At 39.6% G+C, this 17765-nt stretch overlaps 2 protein-coding genes across 2 annotated transcripts; one reads left to right on the top strand and one right to left on the bottom strand.

Annotated features, from left to right (window-relative positions):
• Window positions 1–13557: 13557 nt before the first annotated feature.
• On the top strand, window positions 13558–14277 carry LOC113278949 (CASP-like protein 1F1). Its single transcript, XM_026527668.1, has 3 exons — window positions 13558–13733; window positions 13826–13946; window positions 14047–14277. Exons 1-3 carry the CDS (start codon window positions 13558–13560, stop codon window positions 14275–14277), a joined length of 528 nt encoding a protein of 175 aa, XP_026383453.1.
• A 562-nt stretch (window positions 14278–14839) lies between these two features.
• LOC113281391 (zinc finger protein CONSTANS-LIKE 13-like) lies at window positions 14840–17551 on the bottom strand. Its single transcript, XM_026530115.1, has 4 exons — window positions 16401–17551; window positions 15788–15991; window positions 15274–15494; window positions 14840–15146 (listed from the first exon to the last, which is right to left on the bottom strand). The coding sequence occupies exons 1-4, from the start codon at window positions 17361–17363 to the stop codon at window positions 15032–15034; spliced, it is 1503 nt and encodes a 500-aa protein (XP_026385900.1). The 5' UTR covers window positions 17364–17551; the 3' UTR covers window positions 14840–15031.
• Between the last annotated feature and the right edge of the window lie 214 nt (window positions 17552–17765).

The raw sequence follows: 17765 nt of genomic DNA, 5'->3' as shown, positions 1-17765 counted from the left end.
CCTTAACTTTTCATAGTCCTCTTTGTTTCATTGTTCTTTTTGGCCGGCATTCATTTTTAGCCTGGCACTTTGTGTATCGCTTCTTGTAGGCTCTTTGGTTTTTGGCCTCTTGGCTAAGGGCTAGGGAGATCTATCCCTTTGTGCTTTTGCTTTTTAATTCATTCTTTGACCGAGTAAAAAAAAAACTGCGTATGCCACCTATAAATTACAAAATGGGAACACCTTAGGCCGTTGGTCCTCATGTATATGACATACGAATAGGTTTGACGTTTTTGCGTCCACTATGCATAGCAGTATATGGCAAAGTTTCTAGGAAAATATGAACATATAAGTGGTAAATATATCATCTAGGATACACGATAGAGTTTCTACCGCTTGATGGTCATTATAGTGATAGTTATTATATCGCTCAGTGTTATAATCATTACTCGGTAGTTTGTTAGATACGTTCAGATGTCTATTCATATGAAAATTCTATTCCAAACACATTTCAATTCACATCTCTTCGATACTTTTCATAACTCTTTTAATTTTTCCAAAAAAAATCCCTTCTAGTTTTTCAAAATATGAACGTGGCTAAGTTTGCAGAAAACCGACATGTCGTCGAAAATGGAACATGTATTAACCGATCCAATGTGCAAAATCAAATAAGAAGGTGGAGTCCAAAATTTACAATTGCGGAAGATGAATGCATTTGCGGGAATTATGTTTTTTTTCCCTACTCAATGTCGTATCTTTGGTCCACTCCAAGCCAGACAATTTGGGAAAACATATTTGTGAAATTACAAGAAAAAACAATAAACCTCAACAATCGTGATGCGAACACGTTGGGTGGTCTCTTCAATGTAATCAATAAGGAAATTAATTTGTATGTTGGTTTAGTAATGCAAGCGGGTAGAAAAATAAGGAACGGTGAAACCATCTTCAACTTACAATCACTTAGATGAGAAGCCTGGATTCTTTACCACCTCTCAAGAACAATCTTCAATTTATCAATTAAGAATAGTTATTAGATATATATCTTGAGGAATCACAAAGTCTGAGACGAAGAGAACTTTGTGGTTACTATCTGAAAATGCGGGGGCACCAAAATACACCACCAACTTTTTTTTAGGCAACCTGTATGGATTAAACTCGAATACAATTCTGAGAGTTCAAGTGTTCAACTTAATGAATCTCAATCAAGAATTATATGAAGAACTTATATCTCTTTCTCTCACGATCAGAATATAAACAGAGGCAAGTCTGTGAACCTGATTATACCGTGAGAGTAGACGTTCCAAAGATCAATATCCAAGAATCAATCAAGTCGTATCCAACAATTGTGATAGACTTATCTACTTGAATCGATTTTAACGTATAACCTGTGATATTTCAGTTATAAAGATAAACAATATAATGCGAAATATAAATAACACAAACACCAGAAATTTTGTTAACGAGGAAACCGGAAATGCAGAAAAAACCAAGGGACCTAGTCCAGCTGATTTGAACACCAAACTGTATTAAGCCACTACAAACTCTAGCTTACTTTCAGAACTTCGTCGCCATTAAACGTATATCGCGGATTTGAAGTTTACTGATAAACGTAAGTCGAGTATTATTGATATGTGAGGATCGTCATTCCTCTTCATAGATGGAGACAGGTTGCGCAACGCACGTCTTCCTCTTTTGACAGGAAATTTTGGCATGATCGCAATTCTTCATTATGCCTTCATCTAAGGATAGTAGGGTTACAGGTATTTGGCATTCCAAGGGTGTTGTAGGATTTCTCCTTTTAAATTGCGCAAGTAATATGAACCCTTTCCAGCTACATCGTGTATCGTTTATGGTCCACCCAATTTGGTGCCAGTTGGCCACACTTCTTGTTTTTCTGATATACAGGGATTTGTCTTAAGACATACTGCCTTTCTACAAAATTCCGTAGCTTGAATTTCTTGTTGTATTCACGAGCTACCTTCCGCTGATAATTCTCCATTTTTTGTAAAGTTGTTTCCCCCCGCTCTTCTAAGTCATCTAGCTTTTGTAAAATGAGGCCAGTTGAGAAATTCTTTTTCCATGCCTTCGTGCGTGTGGTTGGGAGTATGATATCAGTTGGGATGACTGCCTCTTCCCTGAACGTTAGCAAACATGGCGATTTCCCAGTCGCTTCTCGCCTTGTTGTTCGATAAGCCCATAGTACGTTATGCAACTGCTCACACAATCTATTTTTGTGCTCGTCCAATTTTATTTTGAGGTTGAGAGCAATCGTCCTGATAGTGGCTTTTGCTTGACCGTTACTCTTCGGGTTAAATGGGAGTAGACTTGTTCTTCTGGATTTCGAAAGCGTCAAAAAGCATGTCTATGATTTTTCCCGTCAATTACTTCCCGTTGTCCGAGACTATCACTACCGGGATCCCAAACCTTCATATGATGTTTTCTCAAATGAAAGTGAATACATCGATGTCCCTAATGCGGGCCACTGCCTTTGCCTCCACCCATTTGGTGAAGTAGTTTGTTGCTACGATTAAGAACCTCCGCTTTTTGGATCCTTCGAAGAATTGTCCCACGATGTCGATTCCTCATTTCACAAATGGCCATGGACTGATTAGCTCGGTTGCTGGTGCATTTATCTTCCTTGCAAACCTCTGACATTCTTTATATCTTTTTGCTACGCTGGTTACATCTTTGAGTATGGATGGCCAGTAATATCCCTGCATTTGTGCCTTCTGAGCCAGCGATCTTCCGCCACTACGGTTACTAGCATCGTCGTAATGAATGTCCTTGAGTATACGCAGTCCCTCAGACCTTGATAGACACCTTAAGAATGGCCCTAAGAACGATATTCGATACAATATCCCATCCTATAACTCGTATATCGCATATTTCGACTGGACTTTAAATGCATCTTTTACTTCAGCGGAGAGGGTCCCTCCGGCTAGGTAAGAGTTTATTGGTTGTCGACAATCGTCTTCTCCTTCGCTAATGTCGGGTTCCTCCTGTGTTAAAATTGGACTTATAGGTGTATCGTCTAGCGGTTCTTCCTCTTTGATGAATTCACCCACATCCCCATCAAATTATTCTTCTCTTATTTCCAATGTTGCTTCCAGCTGCACTGATGGTTCATACATTCTTCATATTCTGATGCTAGTTGTCATCTCGCAACATTGAGGATATGAAGGCTAAGGCATTTGCATGTCTGTTGTCCTTTCTGCAAAGGTGCCAAAATGCGATATTATTTATTTATGCTACCAACTCTTGAGCTAAGCACATATACGCGTTTAAGGTTGCATCGTGTGCATTGTACTTTAACTCGATTTGTATGTTCACCAGTTGTAAATCGCTTATTAATCGAACGTTAGTGATTCCCAGTTCGAGGATGAGTCGTAGCGCGTGAATAACATCCTCGTACTCTACCACATTATTGGTCTGTTTACCAAATTCCAATCTGAAAGCGTGAACCACTCGATCTTCGGTTGGCGTGACTATGACGATACCGATTCCAGCACCTTCTCTATTGCTAGACCCATCGACGAACACTTATCATCTTCTTTCATTTGAGGGTTTAAGGATATACGATGTGAGGTCTCCCTTGTCGTTCTCCATCTCGGGGATGTCGTCCACCTCTTCTTCGTCCTTGAGCAGTAAGTCAACAAGAAAATCTACTAAGACTTGGTGTTAGAGCACTGCTCGGTCGAACTCGCAAGGTTGCTATCTCAAGCTTGTTTGTCAAGTTTAGCTGTCAAAACTATAAGTCTTGATTTCTACTCTGCTTATAGCTAAGTCTCGGATTAGGATAGAAAGTGTAGTTGAGCTTTAGACTTCACGGCGTTCATCGAATGAAGACGAAGAACTACTCAAGGGAACTTGTGGGACTTCATCAACAAAAGATATGTGGAGACTTGAACTCATCTATCACTCAAAAATCTATCTACTTTATCTCCCATTTGAGACAAAAAGTCGTATTGCTATATAGACTTCAATTATACACATTTGGTATTTCGAGCCGAGTTTATCTCGCTTATCTATTTCTCGAAATATGTGTTGGTAAGATTTCGCTTTAACCAAGTTCATCTTTTATTCTTGACGAAAGTCAAAAGATGATCATGTGAAAATAGCCTTATAACATCTTACATGATTTGTGTGAGACAGTCATTTGATGTAGACTCGGAATATTTCGTATTGATCATTCGATCACTTGAAAATTGTTTTGAAGCTAATAGTTTGTGTGAGATAGTTATTGTCGTCTTCCAACAATGTTTCAATGATTGAAAAGAGGGTTTAGAAAATGTAACCATGATTGGATATAAACATAGTGTGTATTCACATTTGTGTAAATTCCAAAATCGGGAACCATGGTATGCGTACCCGTACGCGTACTGGTTGGTTGTTGGAAGTCCGGAAACTAAGTATGCGTACCCGTATGCGTACTGGCAGAAGTTCAAGTTCCGTGAATTTCTGCTGGAGTTTGGAAGTGTAAAGTGGTATGTGTACCCGTATGCGTACTGGCGTAACCAAACTCAGTCCGGCTACTTAGGTATGCGTACCCGTTTGCATACTTAAGTAGGTTATGTTCTAAAATCGGTTTGTTCATGAACTAATACATTTATATAATAAGGAATGCAATCTTCTGCAAACCGTGGCTATAATGTTCATGAAATGATTCGAGTGAATCAAAATCGATTTTGCTTCACTTGTGTCTTGTATACTTCTATGAGAATATAAACAAATGAACAACTCTCTTACTAGTTTTATTTGAGTCATTTGAACTACTTATAATAAAGATGAATAAGGTTGATATGAAAGTGCACATACGGTTAACCATGGGTTAACTATTGTTGAACCAACTAAGTGTACACGTTTAGGTACGGTTACCTTTATCTAAATGACGATATATTTCATTTGTGTATAACAAGCTAAGTTCGATCTAACAGTTGAAAGATATTAGCTTGAATCTAATCAGGTTTTCATCGAACGGTGAATATTGAATGCTTTGTTACCAAGGTAACATTGATTGCAAACCCTGATTTGAAGACTATATATAGGAGAACTCTAGCAACTGGGAAACCTAATCCCCACTCTTCCTGTGTGATACTAGTTGCGACTAGAGTCGATTCACCTTTAACCTGGGGTTTTTCACGAAACCCTGTAGGTTAACGACTTAAAGACTTCATTGGGATTGTGAAGCCAGACCCAACTATTTTCTCTGTAGTTGCGTGTTCTGATCTTGTTGTTTTTTATCGTGATTGAGTACTATCTTCTTTAAGATTTGCTCGAGATTTATTCTCCGATAGGCAAGATTGAAAAGTAGTCACAAACATCTTCGTCTCATCGTTTGTGATTCCACAATATCTTGTTTCGTTAATCGATTAAGATTATTGTGAGGTGATTGATAATACTTGTCTGTTCTTCGGGAATGTAAATCCGATTTATCAATTGGTTCATGTTCACCTTGATTTTTCAAAATACGGAACAAAACTCATAGGTATATCTGTGGGAGACAGATTTATCTATACAATAGACTTTTCTGTGTGATACAGATTTATTTATCAAGTCTTCGACTTTGGGTCGTAGCAACTCTTGTGGGTGAGATCAGCTAACGGAATTAAGTGCGCTGAATCCGGCGTGGTTCGAGAGGCGTAAGGAACGCAACTGTACCTTGATCAGTGTGAGATTGATTAGGGCCCAACTACATTCCAGTCTGAAGTTAACTTGGAGTAGGCTAGTGTTTGTAGCGGCTTAATACAGTGTGGTGTTCAAATCTGGACTAGGTCCTGGGGTTTTTTTGCGTTTGCGGTTTCCTCGTTAACAAAAACTTCTGGTGTCTGTGTTATTTCTTTTCTGCATTATAATTTGTTATATAATTGAAATATCACGGGTTGTGCGTTGAATCGATCAATTATATTGGTAAATCCAACCTTTGGTTGTTGATTCAAATTGATTGATCCTTGAACATTGGTCTTTGGTACCGTTCAAGTTATTTCTCTTATATTCAATCGGGCTCGCAAATTTTTATTTGTTTGATTGCATATTGAATTGAGAAATTGAGATATAACTATTGAATATACTTTACTTGAGATTGAGTCTGGCTGTCTAGTTGATTCTCTCGAAAGTATATTGGAGTTTGTCCATACAGATTGCTAAGCGAAATATTGGGTGCGGTTGTTAGACCCCCGCCTTTTCACTTGGGACTTGATTTCCCTCCTTCTTTTATATATGATGTTGGAACTGTTCGATCTGCGCATTCCACTTTGCAACTTTCCCATCTTGTTAGAGTCCTTCAATACCACTCAAATTTGAGCTTTGGTCAAACTCTCACGTAATGCGATAAGAAGTATGTTCTCATCTTTTGCGTTGCAGAAACCAATGCCAAAATGAGATGCTCAATCTTGGTGTAGTTTCGTTCCGCAGAGTTGAGGGTCTCCAAGACGTAGTAGATTGGATGTTCATCGTTGTCTTTGGTTCTGACCAAGATTTCGCTTACCGCATTCCGGGTGGCTGCTAGGTAGACATCGAGGATCTCCTCTAGCTCCGGATTCTGCAGGATAGAAATACTCGCTATGTGATCCTTTATCTTTTCGAAGGCTTTCTCACAATCATCGGTCCACATGAACCTGTTCGACTTGCGAAGAGTATCAAAGAACGGTTTGCAACAGTCGGATGATCGCGCGATGAATATGCCTAGCGCTGCAATTTTCCCTTCGGCTTTTGTACTTCCTTTAGCGTCGATGGTGATGGCATTCCCACAATGACCTTTACCTTGACTGAATCTACCTAGATTCCTCGTTGCGTCATCAAATAGCCTAGGAACTTTCCGGATGTGACCCCAAAAGTACACTTGTCAGGATTGACCTTCATACGATATTTCATCATCGCTTTGAATATCTCCTCGAGATCCTTGATGTGATTTGTAGATATTTTTACTTTTGACTAGCATATCGTCGACTTAAACTTCCAACGTTTTTCTTATCCACTTTGCAAATATCGCATCAACCATTTTCTGATAGGTGGCTCCAGCATTTTGTAATCCAAACTGCATCCTGGTATAGCAGTACAATCCTCCGGGGGCGAAGAATGAGGTATGCTCTTGATCTTCATCGACTAGTGCGATTTGATTATATAACGAGTGTCCATTCATGAGATATAACATCTGTTTCCCTGACGTTGCCTCGACCATATGATAAATATTGGGGAGTGGGTAACTGTCCTTTGGGCAGGCTTTGTTGATATTACTGAAATCGATGCATATCCTGACTCCATTGTTCTTCTTTGGCACGATAACCATATTTGAGATCCATGTCGGGTATTTGACTTCCCTGATAAATCCTGCATCCATTTTCTTTTCCAATTCCTTTTCCACTGCTTGTTGGTATTCTTGGGACACTTTTCTGATTTTCTGGCGGACAGGCGTTGCCCCCGGTTTTATCTCTAATTGATGGTTGAGGATTTCCGGATCGATTCCTGGCATATCCTTCATACTCCATGTGAATACGTCTTTGTATTTGATTAATAGTACTATGAGCTCCTTCTCCCGATTTGTTGGCATCATTGTTCCAATTTTTATCATCCTTGGAAGCTCTTCCATTCCAATGTTTACGTCATTCGTTTCCTCGACTGCGGTGAAATTTCGCTTTGGCTCCCCGAGGATCGAAGTTTTCTTTGATTGCTACTTGGGACAACATTCGTTGGTCTTCGTCCCTGATGTGTTAGCGATCATGTTGGGATCGATATCAATGGGAGAGCTCTAGCTTGCCTCCTTGGTGAAGAAGTTTTAATGTCCCTTTGCTTTTTTCTTTGTTGCCCGCTCCTTCTTGGCTCTCCGCTTGTTCTCACTCCTTTCGGTGTTGATCTGAACTCAGACGCATTGCATTCATGAGTTGCGGCTTGATCGCCCTTGATATCTTTTTCATCTTCTGGTGCCGGGAATCACAAATGATGGTGGTAGGTTGATGCTACTCCCTTGAGGCGATGGACCCAATATCTCTCCGTGATGGCATTGTAAGGAGAAGGAGCATCCACGACACTTAACCTGGTAATCACCCGTAGTGACCCTACTTTGACTTCCAAAATGATCTTCCCCTTGGGTTTTGAGACAAATCCGTTGAAGCCGTAGATTACGTAATTAGAGTTGGTGAGTCTAACAACCGGGAATTCCATCTTCTTGTACGCGTCATAAAATAGGACGTTAAGTGAGCTTCCTCCGTCGATCAGAATCCTGAAAACGTTGAACTCGTCTACTAGAAGGGTTAGGACGAGTGGAGTGTGGGTCTCGATGTCCTGATTCACGTTCTCGGTGGAAAAGATTAATGGTATGGACATCCAGTCCTCCCACGTTCTGCCACTGGTTTTGAAGATTTCAAGGTCCATGACTATTTTGCGAGCTCTTCGATTCAAGCCGGCTACCATAGTCGATTCTGTTTCCAGAATATGTGAGATGGTGTTAGCATATTTGTTCCCTTCGGGGAGTCGGACCTGCTTGTATACTGCATTTGTCGTAGTAGTTGTGGTAAAGTCGATGTATTCCTGAAAACTCACTTCATTAATCATGTCCTAGATCACATGCCTCAAATTATTTCAACGGTCTATTGTATGCCCGTAGAACACATGGTACTCGCAATAGTCTTTGTTTTCCTTGACTATTCATGGTTGCTTTCCCTTTGAGAATGCACACGTAAAGTTTGTTCCATTTTGGATCTCTTTCAGGATCTCATTCACACCTTTGTTTAACTTAGTGAAGACTCTACCTTGAAACCTTATTTCTTCCCAAACGACCCACGATCACGATGAGATCGCTTGTCGTCTCCCTGTTGCTCTGGTTCCGAAGTTCGTTTCCCCTTATCGCTTGCCGGTTCCACGGAGTGAGTGCGATGAGCGGTTGATATGTGGATCTTACCAATGTTTCTGGGATTGTCTCGCTGCATCTTTTCTAGCTGAATATATTTTGCTTGGATGATCTTGAGTTCCCTTTCTTTTTCTATGGGTGCGTTGATAATGCACAACTCCTCGAAAATCCGTGACTGTCTATCGAAACTGTATTTGTAGTAATTGATGGTGACTATTGGATCAACCTTCCCTATCGATTGGCAGATTTTCAACCACCAATATGTGTATTCTCTCAAGGTCTCCCTGGGTACGATGGCTAAGGTGAGAAGCTTGTCCATTCCCGTCTTGGTGTTCATTTTATACATGTATGTCTCGAGGAAAACTTTTGTGAATTGTCTGAACGTATCGATGGAGTTGGGCGGTAGGTTATCGAACCACGTTATCGCTAATAGCTTCAAACTTGTCAGGAAGTACCTACACATGACAATATCCTTTGACTCCCAGTGTACCTCAAATGGGTAGTCGGGTCTCCGCTTCCATTATAGCAATTGAAAGTTGGTGAGGACATGATATATTGAGTGAACAGGGTGGTTCGCGCCGCACGGATTACTTCCTCTAATCGTGCTCCGCCTCCCTGCCTAAACTTCAAACAATTTAACTCTTCTCTTAGCATCTCCATTGGTCGAACATCTCCTCTATTCGGGTGTTTATGGTGAAGCTGGATCCCGCTGGCTGGTAGGTTGGGTCTCCACGACTATCGATGTCATCGTCGTGTTTCCTTCGTGTTCGAAGTGGCGTTGGGGAGATAACCAAGTCTCTGCTCTTGTTTTTTGTTTCCCTCCGATCAGCGATTTTCGATGCTCCTTCTTGATCGGCTTGTTGTTTTCGGGATCCTTCAGCGCCATTTTTGACCATCTATTTTAGCGTTTGATTTTCCTGAGTGAGGTATGCAACACATCCAGGTACTCTTTCTGATTCTGTAAGACTTCCTTGACCAAAGCATCCATCTGTATAGTTTCAATGGATTGAACTGGACTCATTTCTTCGTTGGCATTTCGATGCTCTTCTCCCGCTTTTGCTAGAGCCGCAACCTCTGCTTCTGCATTTTCCCCTTCCTCTACGTCCTTCCGTGCATCGGTCTATGCTGCTTCAATGACTGCCTGGGTGGGATCTCCTCGAGTGCTTCCATCGATGATGGTTTCGATTTGTGGTGACAGGGGGTCCCTATCTTGGTTATTTTGCGCTGGAAATACTTCCCCTACTACTTCGGTACGCGGTAATCATCCACCGACGATTATCTCCCGGTGAGTGGTCTTTGGTGTGGATATCGAAGGTGGAATGTTCTCCCCTGTTTGCTCTACATTTATGAGGTCAGTGATGCTTTAGTTGCTCCCAGGGATTTTGCTGCATTATCGGCTATCACCTTAGTCGCCAAATCTTTTGTTGTTGCTGCTTTCGTGGTTGCTGCTCTCGCCTCCCTTTCTTGGATGGCCATTTCTTTTGCCGCCTTTTCTTTGCCGCCTTTTCAACTTTAGCTTTTTCTTTCGCGGTCTTCTTGGAGGTTTCACTCGGATCGTCTGAAACTTCTACCTAGTTCTTGGATGAAGCCCGAGTATTGCGCTTTGAACTTTGCAGAACTATTTCCTTCGACTTTTCCATTTTTGACCTGAAAAATAATGACAGGAAAGGCCAAAACAACGATCTCCGTGCATTTTAGCGATTGGTTAGTCGATCAACTTTTAAACACTTTCCTATTTCTCTTCTTTTTTTTCAAGAAAAAAAAAAGAATTTTTTTTTCGGGTTTTGTTCTAAAAGGAAATGGATTTATGGGATTTGGGTTTCATAGGAAACCAAGAGGATGTCTATATTTCATAGCCGTGTGATATGATCTGCATAACTGTCACCTGAGAAGGCCATTCTTGTGGATCATCAGGTTGTTTTGATGGAGTTACCGATAGATTACTATTAAGTAGTATCAGTGCTTTCTTAGTTGATTCGGATCAGATATTTCTGTCATGAAAACAAAACTTTCGATCTTTGTTTCAAGTGTGTTCTAAGTATACATCTTAAAACGAAACCACGAAATATGATCGAGTACCGTTCCACTCTTAATATTGTTTGGCTAACACAATGGATCGTTTGAGGAGTGTTCGTGATTATTATAGAGTAGTACTTATCCCCCGAGCCTCGTTAGATCCGGCATTTCTACCATGAAAACATCAAGTAATGTAGAAGAGAAAAGCAAACAACATTTTTTCTAAAGAAAAAAAGACACTTTCTAACTTTCTGAAAAGGTTTTGAAGAGAAGATGACTCTTTCACCGATAATCCTCCCTATTTCTAGCGCCAAACACCGTTAAAAACTCAGGTGATGAGATTTATCCGGGTCCGCAGTACACATCATCAAAATCGATACACGGGATCAATCTAACCTAATTATGTTATCAAATTCTACTAGTAAACCACATTATCATAATTAATGTAAATGTGCAGGAAAAGTAGGTACGATATAAATAAATGACACAAGGGATTTTATGTGGTTCAGCCGTAGCATACATCCACGGGGGTAAATGAGTTTGAGATCTTTTTTTTTTTGATGCAAAAATTTCTTTAATTGAGAGATTAATGTGTTACATTGTTATCTTGATCAATCCAGCCTTTTATGTCAGGTGGAAAATCAGACTGAAAAACAAACTGAGTCTTAGTGACTCTAGCTCTTTTAGCTAGTTTATCTGCAACACCATTAGCATCTCTTCTATCTGAGATACACTTCCAGTGCCTAATGCTACCAAATAAAAAATGAATATCTAAAATAAAATACTGGTTCATCCAATGAACATAAGAAATCTGCTCATTGATTGACTTCACAACTACCTCACTATCACTCTCAAAAACTACTTTATTAAGATTTTTGGCTCTTGCTAAATTGACAGCAGCTAACATTGCTCTGCACTCAAGCTCCTCCACTTCAATTCCCTGTTTCATTCCTCCATTAATGTATTCCCCTTGGACTCCAAAGCAGGCACCTGCAAAATTCCCAATAATTAGTCCAATTCCACCTTGAGAAAGTTGTTTCCGGAAAGAAACATCTAAATTAATTTTCAAATAATCATCATTAAGAGGTAGCCATCTTTGAACCCGCAGGGAATTTGTAATACTATTTGAAGAAGAACAATTCAAAATAGTTATGTCATTAATCCTTGCCACTGAAAGAGACCTGTCAGGATTCTTATTTTCAAAAACTTTGGCACACCTATCTTTCCATATGGTCCAAATAGTAACCATAAGTGTTTTGTTAATTTCTTCCCTTGTAATACCAGAACCAAAAACAAGGTTTGCACCTGCAGAGAACCAGGATATAACCCAGTTTCTAAAAGTACCATGTTGTGCTATCACAATGCTCACATTAATGTTTACTGCTAACCAGATAGATCTTACATAAGGACAGTTAAGAAAAAGATGATCACTAGTTTCAGCAAATGAGTTTGAGATCTTACTACGTATGTTTGAATGTTACAAGGTCTTGTGAACCAATGAGTATGGAAAAATACAAGTATTGAATATCTTCCTCACTTTATGCCTAACTCTCCTCCTAAAAGTTCAACCCCTTCTTAAACAACAGAGTTTGCTATTTATAGATAAATTTTGAGGTCCCACCAATTTCTCTATTGATCACTCATCGCTTCATGATATGTTGCGACTCGTGATTTCCTGGGTTATCGCCTTCCACCTTATCTTGATTTGCAGATATGGGTAGGTGGGGTGATTAAACGCATTAAATGCTGAGTAGATTTCTCCAACACACGTATACGGCTCTTTCCAGCTGACCCATCACTTAGATAATACATGGTAGCTCCCTAAGAGCGTCCACAATGGACGACTAAACCCAAATATAGTGTCCAGTTGATAGGCGTAGTGGGACGGACCATCGATCAAAATTTGATCAAAGACTAAAATCCAGACCAAATTTGGTCTGCGACCAAGACCAAACTCAAATATAGTCGGGCGTTTATATAGTCCACGCCCCATAACCAGGCGGACGTATAGTCCACGTCCCACCCCAGGCGGACGTATAGTCCACGCCCCACACCAGGCGAACGTATAATGCACGCCCGTCTTTTTTTTTTCTTTTGTGTGGGGCGGGCTTAATACCTCCGCCCCACTCTTTACAAACTTCAAATGCATGGGGCGGGCATAATACCTCCGCCCCACTTTTTTTCTTTTTTTTTTTATTTTTTTTTTCTACACCGAGCGAACGTATACTCCCCGCCCCACACCAGGCGTTGGTATATTCTACGCCCACACCAGGCGTTGGTATAATGTCCGTCTGACCAAATTTACTTTTTCCACCGTAGGGTCACACACCAGATTAAACCCAAAATTTGGTCTTTTTTTTTCTCTTTGGTCTTTGGTTATACTCGCACGACTGCAGTTGCTCTAACCGTCCATTCAAAATTTGCCCCGTGATGAAAGTAGCCTTTAACGATGATTCCATACTTCTGTTGCAGCGTAACTATCATACTTCTGTCCTAAGATCATGCCACGTGTATGGTGACTTGCAGTTACGACTAAATACTTACCGTTTTACCACATAATATTTGTGTCCGGATTCCATGCTAACATATTATGAACCATGTAATAGCATCTTTAAATTTCTCTAGTCCTGGGCGACAGAGATTTGACCTATTATTAGAAGAGATTTCGTACATTCTCAGTTTTATTATCTTCATCCCTTGCTATTTTCCTCAAGACTTCAATGGACGCTTTTCCTCGTAAAACACCGATAGTATTATTAGTGAGTCAATCTGTATTGAGAATTTTGGTGATTGCATTAACAGTGACTGCAATCTGTTTGACATTCACAGCAAAGCAAACTGTAGAGTTTTTGGGTATTGAGTTCTATGCGAAGTATAGCTACTCTCCTGCCTTCAGGTGAGTGTATCTTAAATCCTCTAACCTTATATTTCTTTAATCAGATTTTGGTGCATTTATAGATCTGTTTATGCTTTGATCTTTCAATGCAGGTACTTTGTGAGTACAAACATTGTTGTAGTTGTTCTTTCCATTATATCTTTGCTGTTCCTATTCATCTATGTGAAGTCTACCACACCATACCGATGTTACAACATCTTTGTTTGCGATTTCGTAAGTAATGTTTCAAAATCTAAAGACATGGTTTTGCTTAGATAAGGTAATAAGAACCAAATGTTGGTTCCATCTAAATTTATATCATGTTCTTGTACAGATAGCAACTGTGTTGGGAGTATCAGGATGTGCTGCTGCTGCATCGATAGGTTATGTGGGTAGATATGGAAATGGACATTCTGGTTGGAGTCCCATTTGCGATTACGTGGACAAGTTCTGTAATAGAATTCAGATTTCTTTGATCTGTTCTGGTTTGGGTCTCATTCTCTTAGTAGTTCTCACTTTTTGGTCCGCCATTAGAATAACTAAACTAGTAACAATTTCGAGATAAAATGAGTTCTTTATCGTAGGCAGACCTCAAATGCTACATCTCCTTCGGTCAAGTTTACTCTTCCACGCAAATTGTAAGATTTAAACTAAATCATTGTTCAAGCCTTCTAGGTGTTGATGAAAAAACTCTGAGCAGACTTTGCGTAGTCGGATTCTTGAGATGTAGTGCATGCTTAGGAAACAGATGCAAAACTTAGCAACTAGCTAGTATGAAGCAGCTGAATTTGGGATAGAATTTATGATGGGTCAGCTGCAACTTTCACTTCGGTCACCGTCCCTGTTATGCACCTATTCTGTGTCTTCTAGCTGCCAGTCTTTTCAAGACTTCTGCGTAGCCATCTAACCACCATTGTACCATTTTTCTTGCCTTGTGCTGGTCAACAAAGATGGCTAGTTGCATTTGCCATCACTTTCTCTTGGCCAATTCGGATAATCAATATCAATAAAGTTCTGACAGGTCGCTATAATAGAAGTTAAACTAGTATTGTCAAGTGAGATTCATATCTAATTCACGTCTTCTGCTGGGGCAGCCTAGTGAGATGGGTTCCAATCTTGAGTGTGAATGAAATCAAACTAGTAGGCCCGTATCAAAAGAGACTCCACTCAAATTTTATACATTTGGTAGTGCAATGAAATTGTATAATATTTACATACGGCACCAACAATGTCATGAGCACCTTGATAGTTGGCTCAACTAACAACTGCAGATGACATCAGAGTGCCTTTTTTACAGAAAGGGTTGGGAAAAGCTGAAATCAGCTGCAATTTTCAACATTCGGAACTTCATTCGATTTGACAAACCTACCCTTCACACGCTTTCTAGTATCAGCTCTGGCCTTTCTTGACTCATATCGGATGTGCTTCTCATACCTATACACATTCCAAACAAATTATTAGTAAAAACTTACAAACTGAAGCTCTTTGAAAAACAATCAACAAAGCTTGGATTCAAACGAGCAGGAGGAAGAAAAAAAGAGAAACAAAAGCAACGAAGTACCTGCGGGTTTTCTTTTTCTCCTTGTACCGTAACATCGCGCTGCCTCTGTTCTGTGCTAGCAACTCCATGTCAGCCTTTGTTGTTGCCCTCACAATACCGCCTTTAACTAGGAAAGGTTGTTCCATGTAACTGCAAGATTCGGATTTAGGAACAATCGAACCTGAGAACTGAGTCGTTTTAGATATGTTATTGCTCCCTGATGTTGTTAGTCTTTGGTTTGCCTGCAACATGTGGATCAAAATAATCAAAATCCAATGTCCTATGTGAAAGGAAAACAAGAATGGTCACCTAAATTCTTTCCCTGGTCTCACTTGTTAGTTGTTATGGCCTCCACCTCCAGTCAAAAAAGACATTATACTCTGACTTACTCAGCTAGATATGATTACTAGTAACTCACTGGCTACATGGGAGCGTGAGTTACATTCTCGAATGTTCTCTCAGCCAACATGAGAGAAAATAGAAAACAGGGATTCGATACCCAGAATTGAATCGTATTTTAGTCAGAATGGCTTACAATTTGTGATTCGTTGTCCTCGAGCATACTGGAGTAATTCCCACTGTATGGTTCATCTAGCATAGCTGAAGTTGTGAAGGAGGGTTGTCTAATAAACTTACTGTAACTCTCCATCAGATATTCAGGTTCATTTGTACCATATTCAACTTCTCTTTGATTGCGCTCTTCATTGCCTCTAGATCTTCCTAAATTAAAATCCCATATCTGCAAGTAGGGCAAGAAGTTAGTTAGTATTTCAAAGCACATTCCTGATTTCTCCAAGATGGGAAAGCACCATTCAAGAATTTAAAACAGATACAAAAACAACCTTCACAGTCATGCAACAAAAAAACAGAAACACAACAGGCTGAAATTCAAAACTGATCAGTAAATTTGCCTAGTGTCTATCTCTATAACAATAAACCCACAACTCTAATGCACTTGTGAAATGCAAGTCCTTAATATAACAGCACCAATCTCGATTTATCTACTCAACAGATCTAACAGTACAAATCAAATAAGTTCCATTCATAACCCATTATCCCAATTATACGCCTTAATTAGAAAATGCATAGAACTGGTAAGTACTCAAAACATATAACAACTGTAAATCAAATGGTGTTAGAAAATAAACCTGACTAGACTGCTCGGATTGCGGCATACAATCCCAGAAATTATCTTCATTATTAGCCGCTGACCCCTTCACATCAGATCTCACAGGCAGCATTAGCAACGAAGTAAACGGTATTTGTTGCTGTAAAGAATCATTAATTCCATCCATAGTCTCATCATTAACTCCATTACTAGAATCATTATCTCCCTTCTTCCAGTCCTCATTACTAAATTCATCGTCGCCGCCACCACCATCATCAATGGGATCTCTTCTAATCAACTCAATCAATTGCTTGAGCATCACATTCTTATACTTGCCACAAATCGGGTTACTCTGTTGTTTCTTCTTCTCAGCACACGGAACGTTCGGAAACAATGCCGCCGAATTATTATGATTATTAAAATTACGACTATTATTCTCATTTGGAACCATTAGATCTTGAAATCCCATCATGGAAGACGTATTATTATTACTCGATGATTTAGACATCCACGATGAATCAACTGACAATATCGAATCCAAATTCGACCAATTCTGAAACATTGAATCCCTCGATAACAAAGAATCTCCGTTTTTTTCATCTTCAAATTCGTTCTTCTTCCTCTGTTTACGGTTAGCGACATCAAGATCATTCAAATCAAACCCCCAATTCTCAGCAAGCGTTAAAGGTGAAGGAGTACCTGTAACACCTTCAATCTGACACCGCTGATGATGATTCGAATTAACATCATGAGAATCAAAATCACAATCAGGACAAAGAACGAGATTCTCGTGAACACAGCGAACAGAAACAGGTTTTGAATTACAGATATCGCAGATCTGTGACCTGATATGCTTTTTAGACAAATCATTAGCTGAATGAACATGATAATCACATGATAAACATAATTTAGCTGAATCAGCTCTACAATATAATATTGCTACTGATTCGTTACAGTAATCACATGCACTTCTCTTCTCTACTTTCTTCTTCTGCTCCTCCATTTCTGAAATGGATAAATAGATTGGAAGTGAAATGAATAGAGATGAAGAAACCCTAGATTTTTTTTTCCCGATGATTGATGATGGAGGAGGAGAAGATATAGGATATTATTATTATTGGCTTTTTGTTGGTGAGGAGGACAAAATAAAAATTAAAGTAAAGGAAGAGAGAGAAAGTGGTATCGCTAAAAAGTTCCAAAACAGCTGTTATTATATAGTACACTGACTGTCTGATTCTACTACAAAAATATCATAAAATCATGATAAAATATCTCTCTCTCTCTCTGGGAAGAGATTTACATTAGCATATGCGTCAGCACGTGACAAGTATGGGTAAGGTGAAGGAAAACAGAGAGATAATTTAGGAGAATGTAACTGATACTGTTATGAAGGGGCCCTTTTCCG

The sequence above is a fragment of the Papaver somniferum genome, chromosome 5, assembly GCF_003573695.1.
Source record: "Papaver somniferum cultivar HN1 chromosome 5, ASM357369v1, whole genome shotgun sequence".
NCBI lineage: Eukaryota > Viridiplantae > Streptophyta > Magnoliopsida > Ranunculales > Papaveraceae > Papaver > Papaver somniferum.
This window is presented reverse-complemented; position numbering and strand designations above follow the sequence as displayed.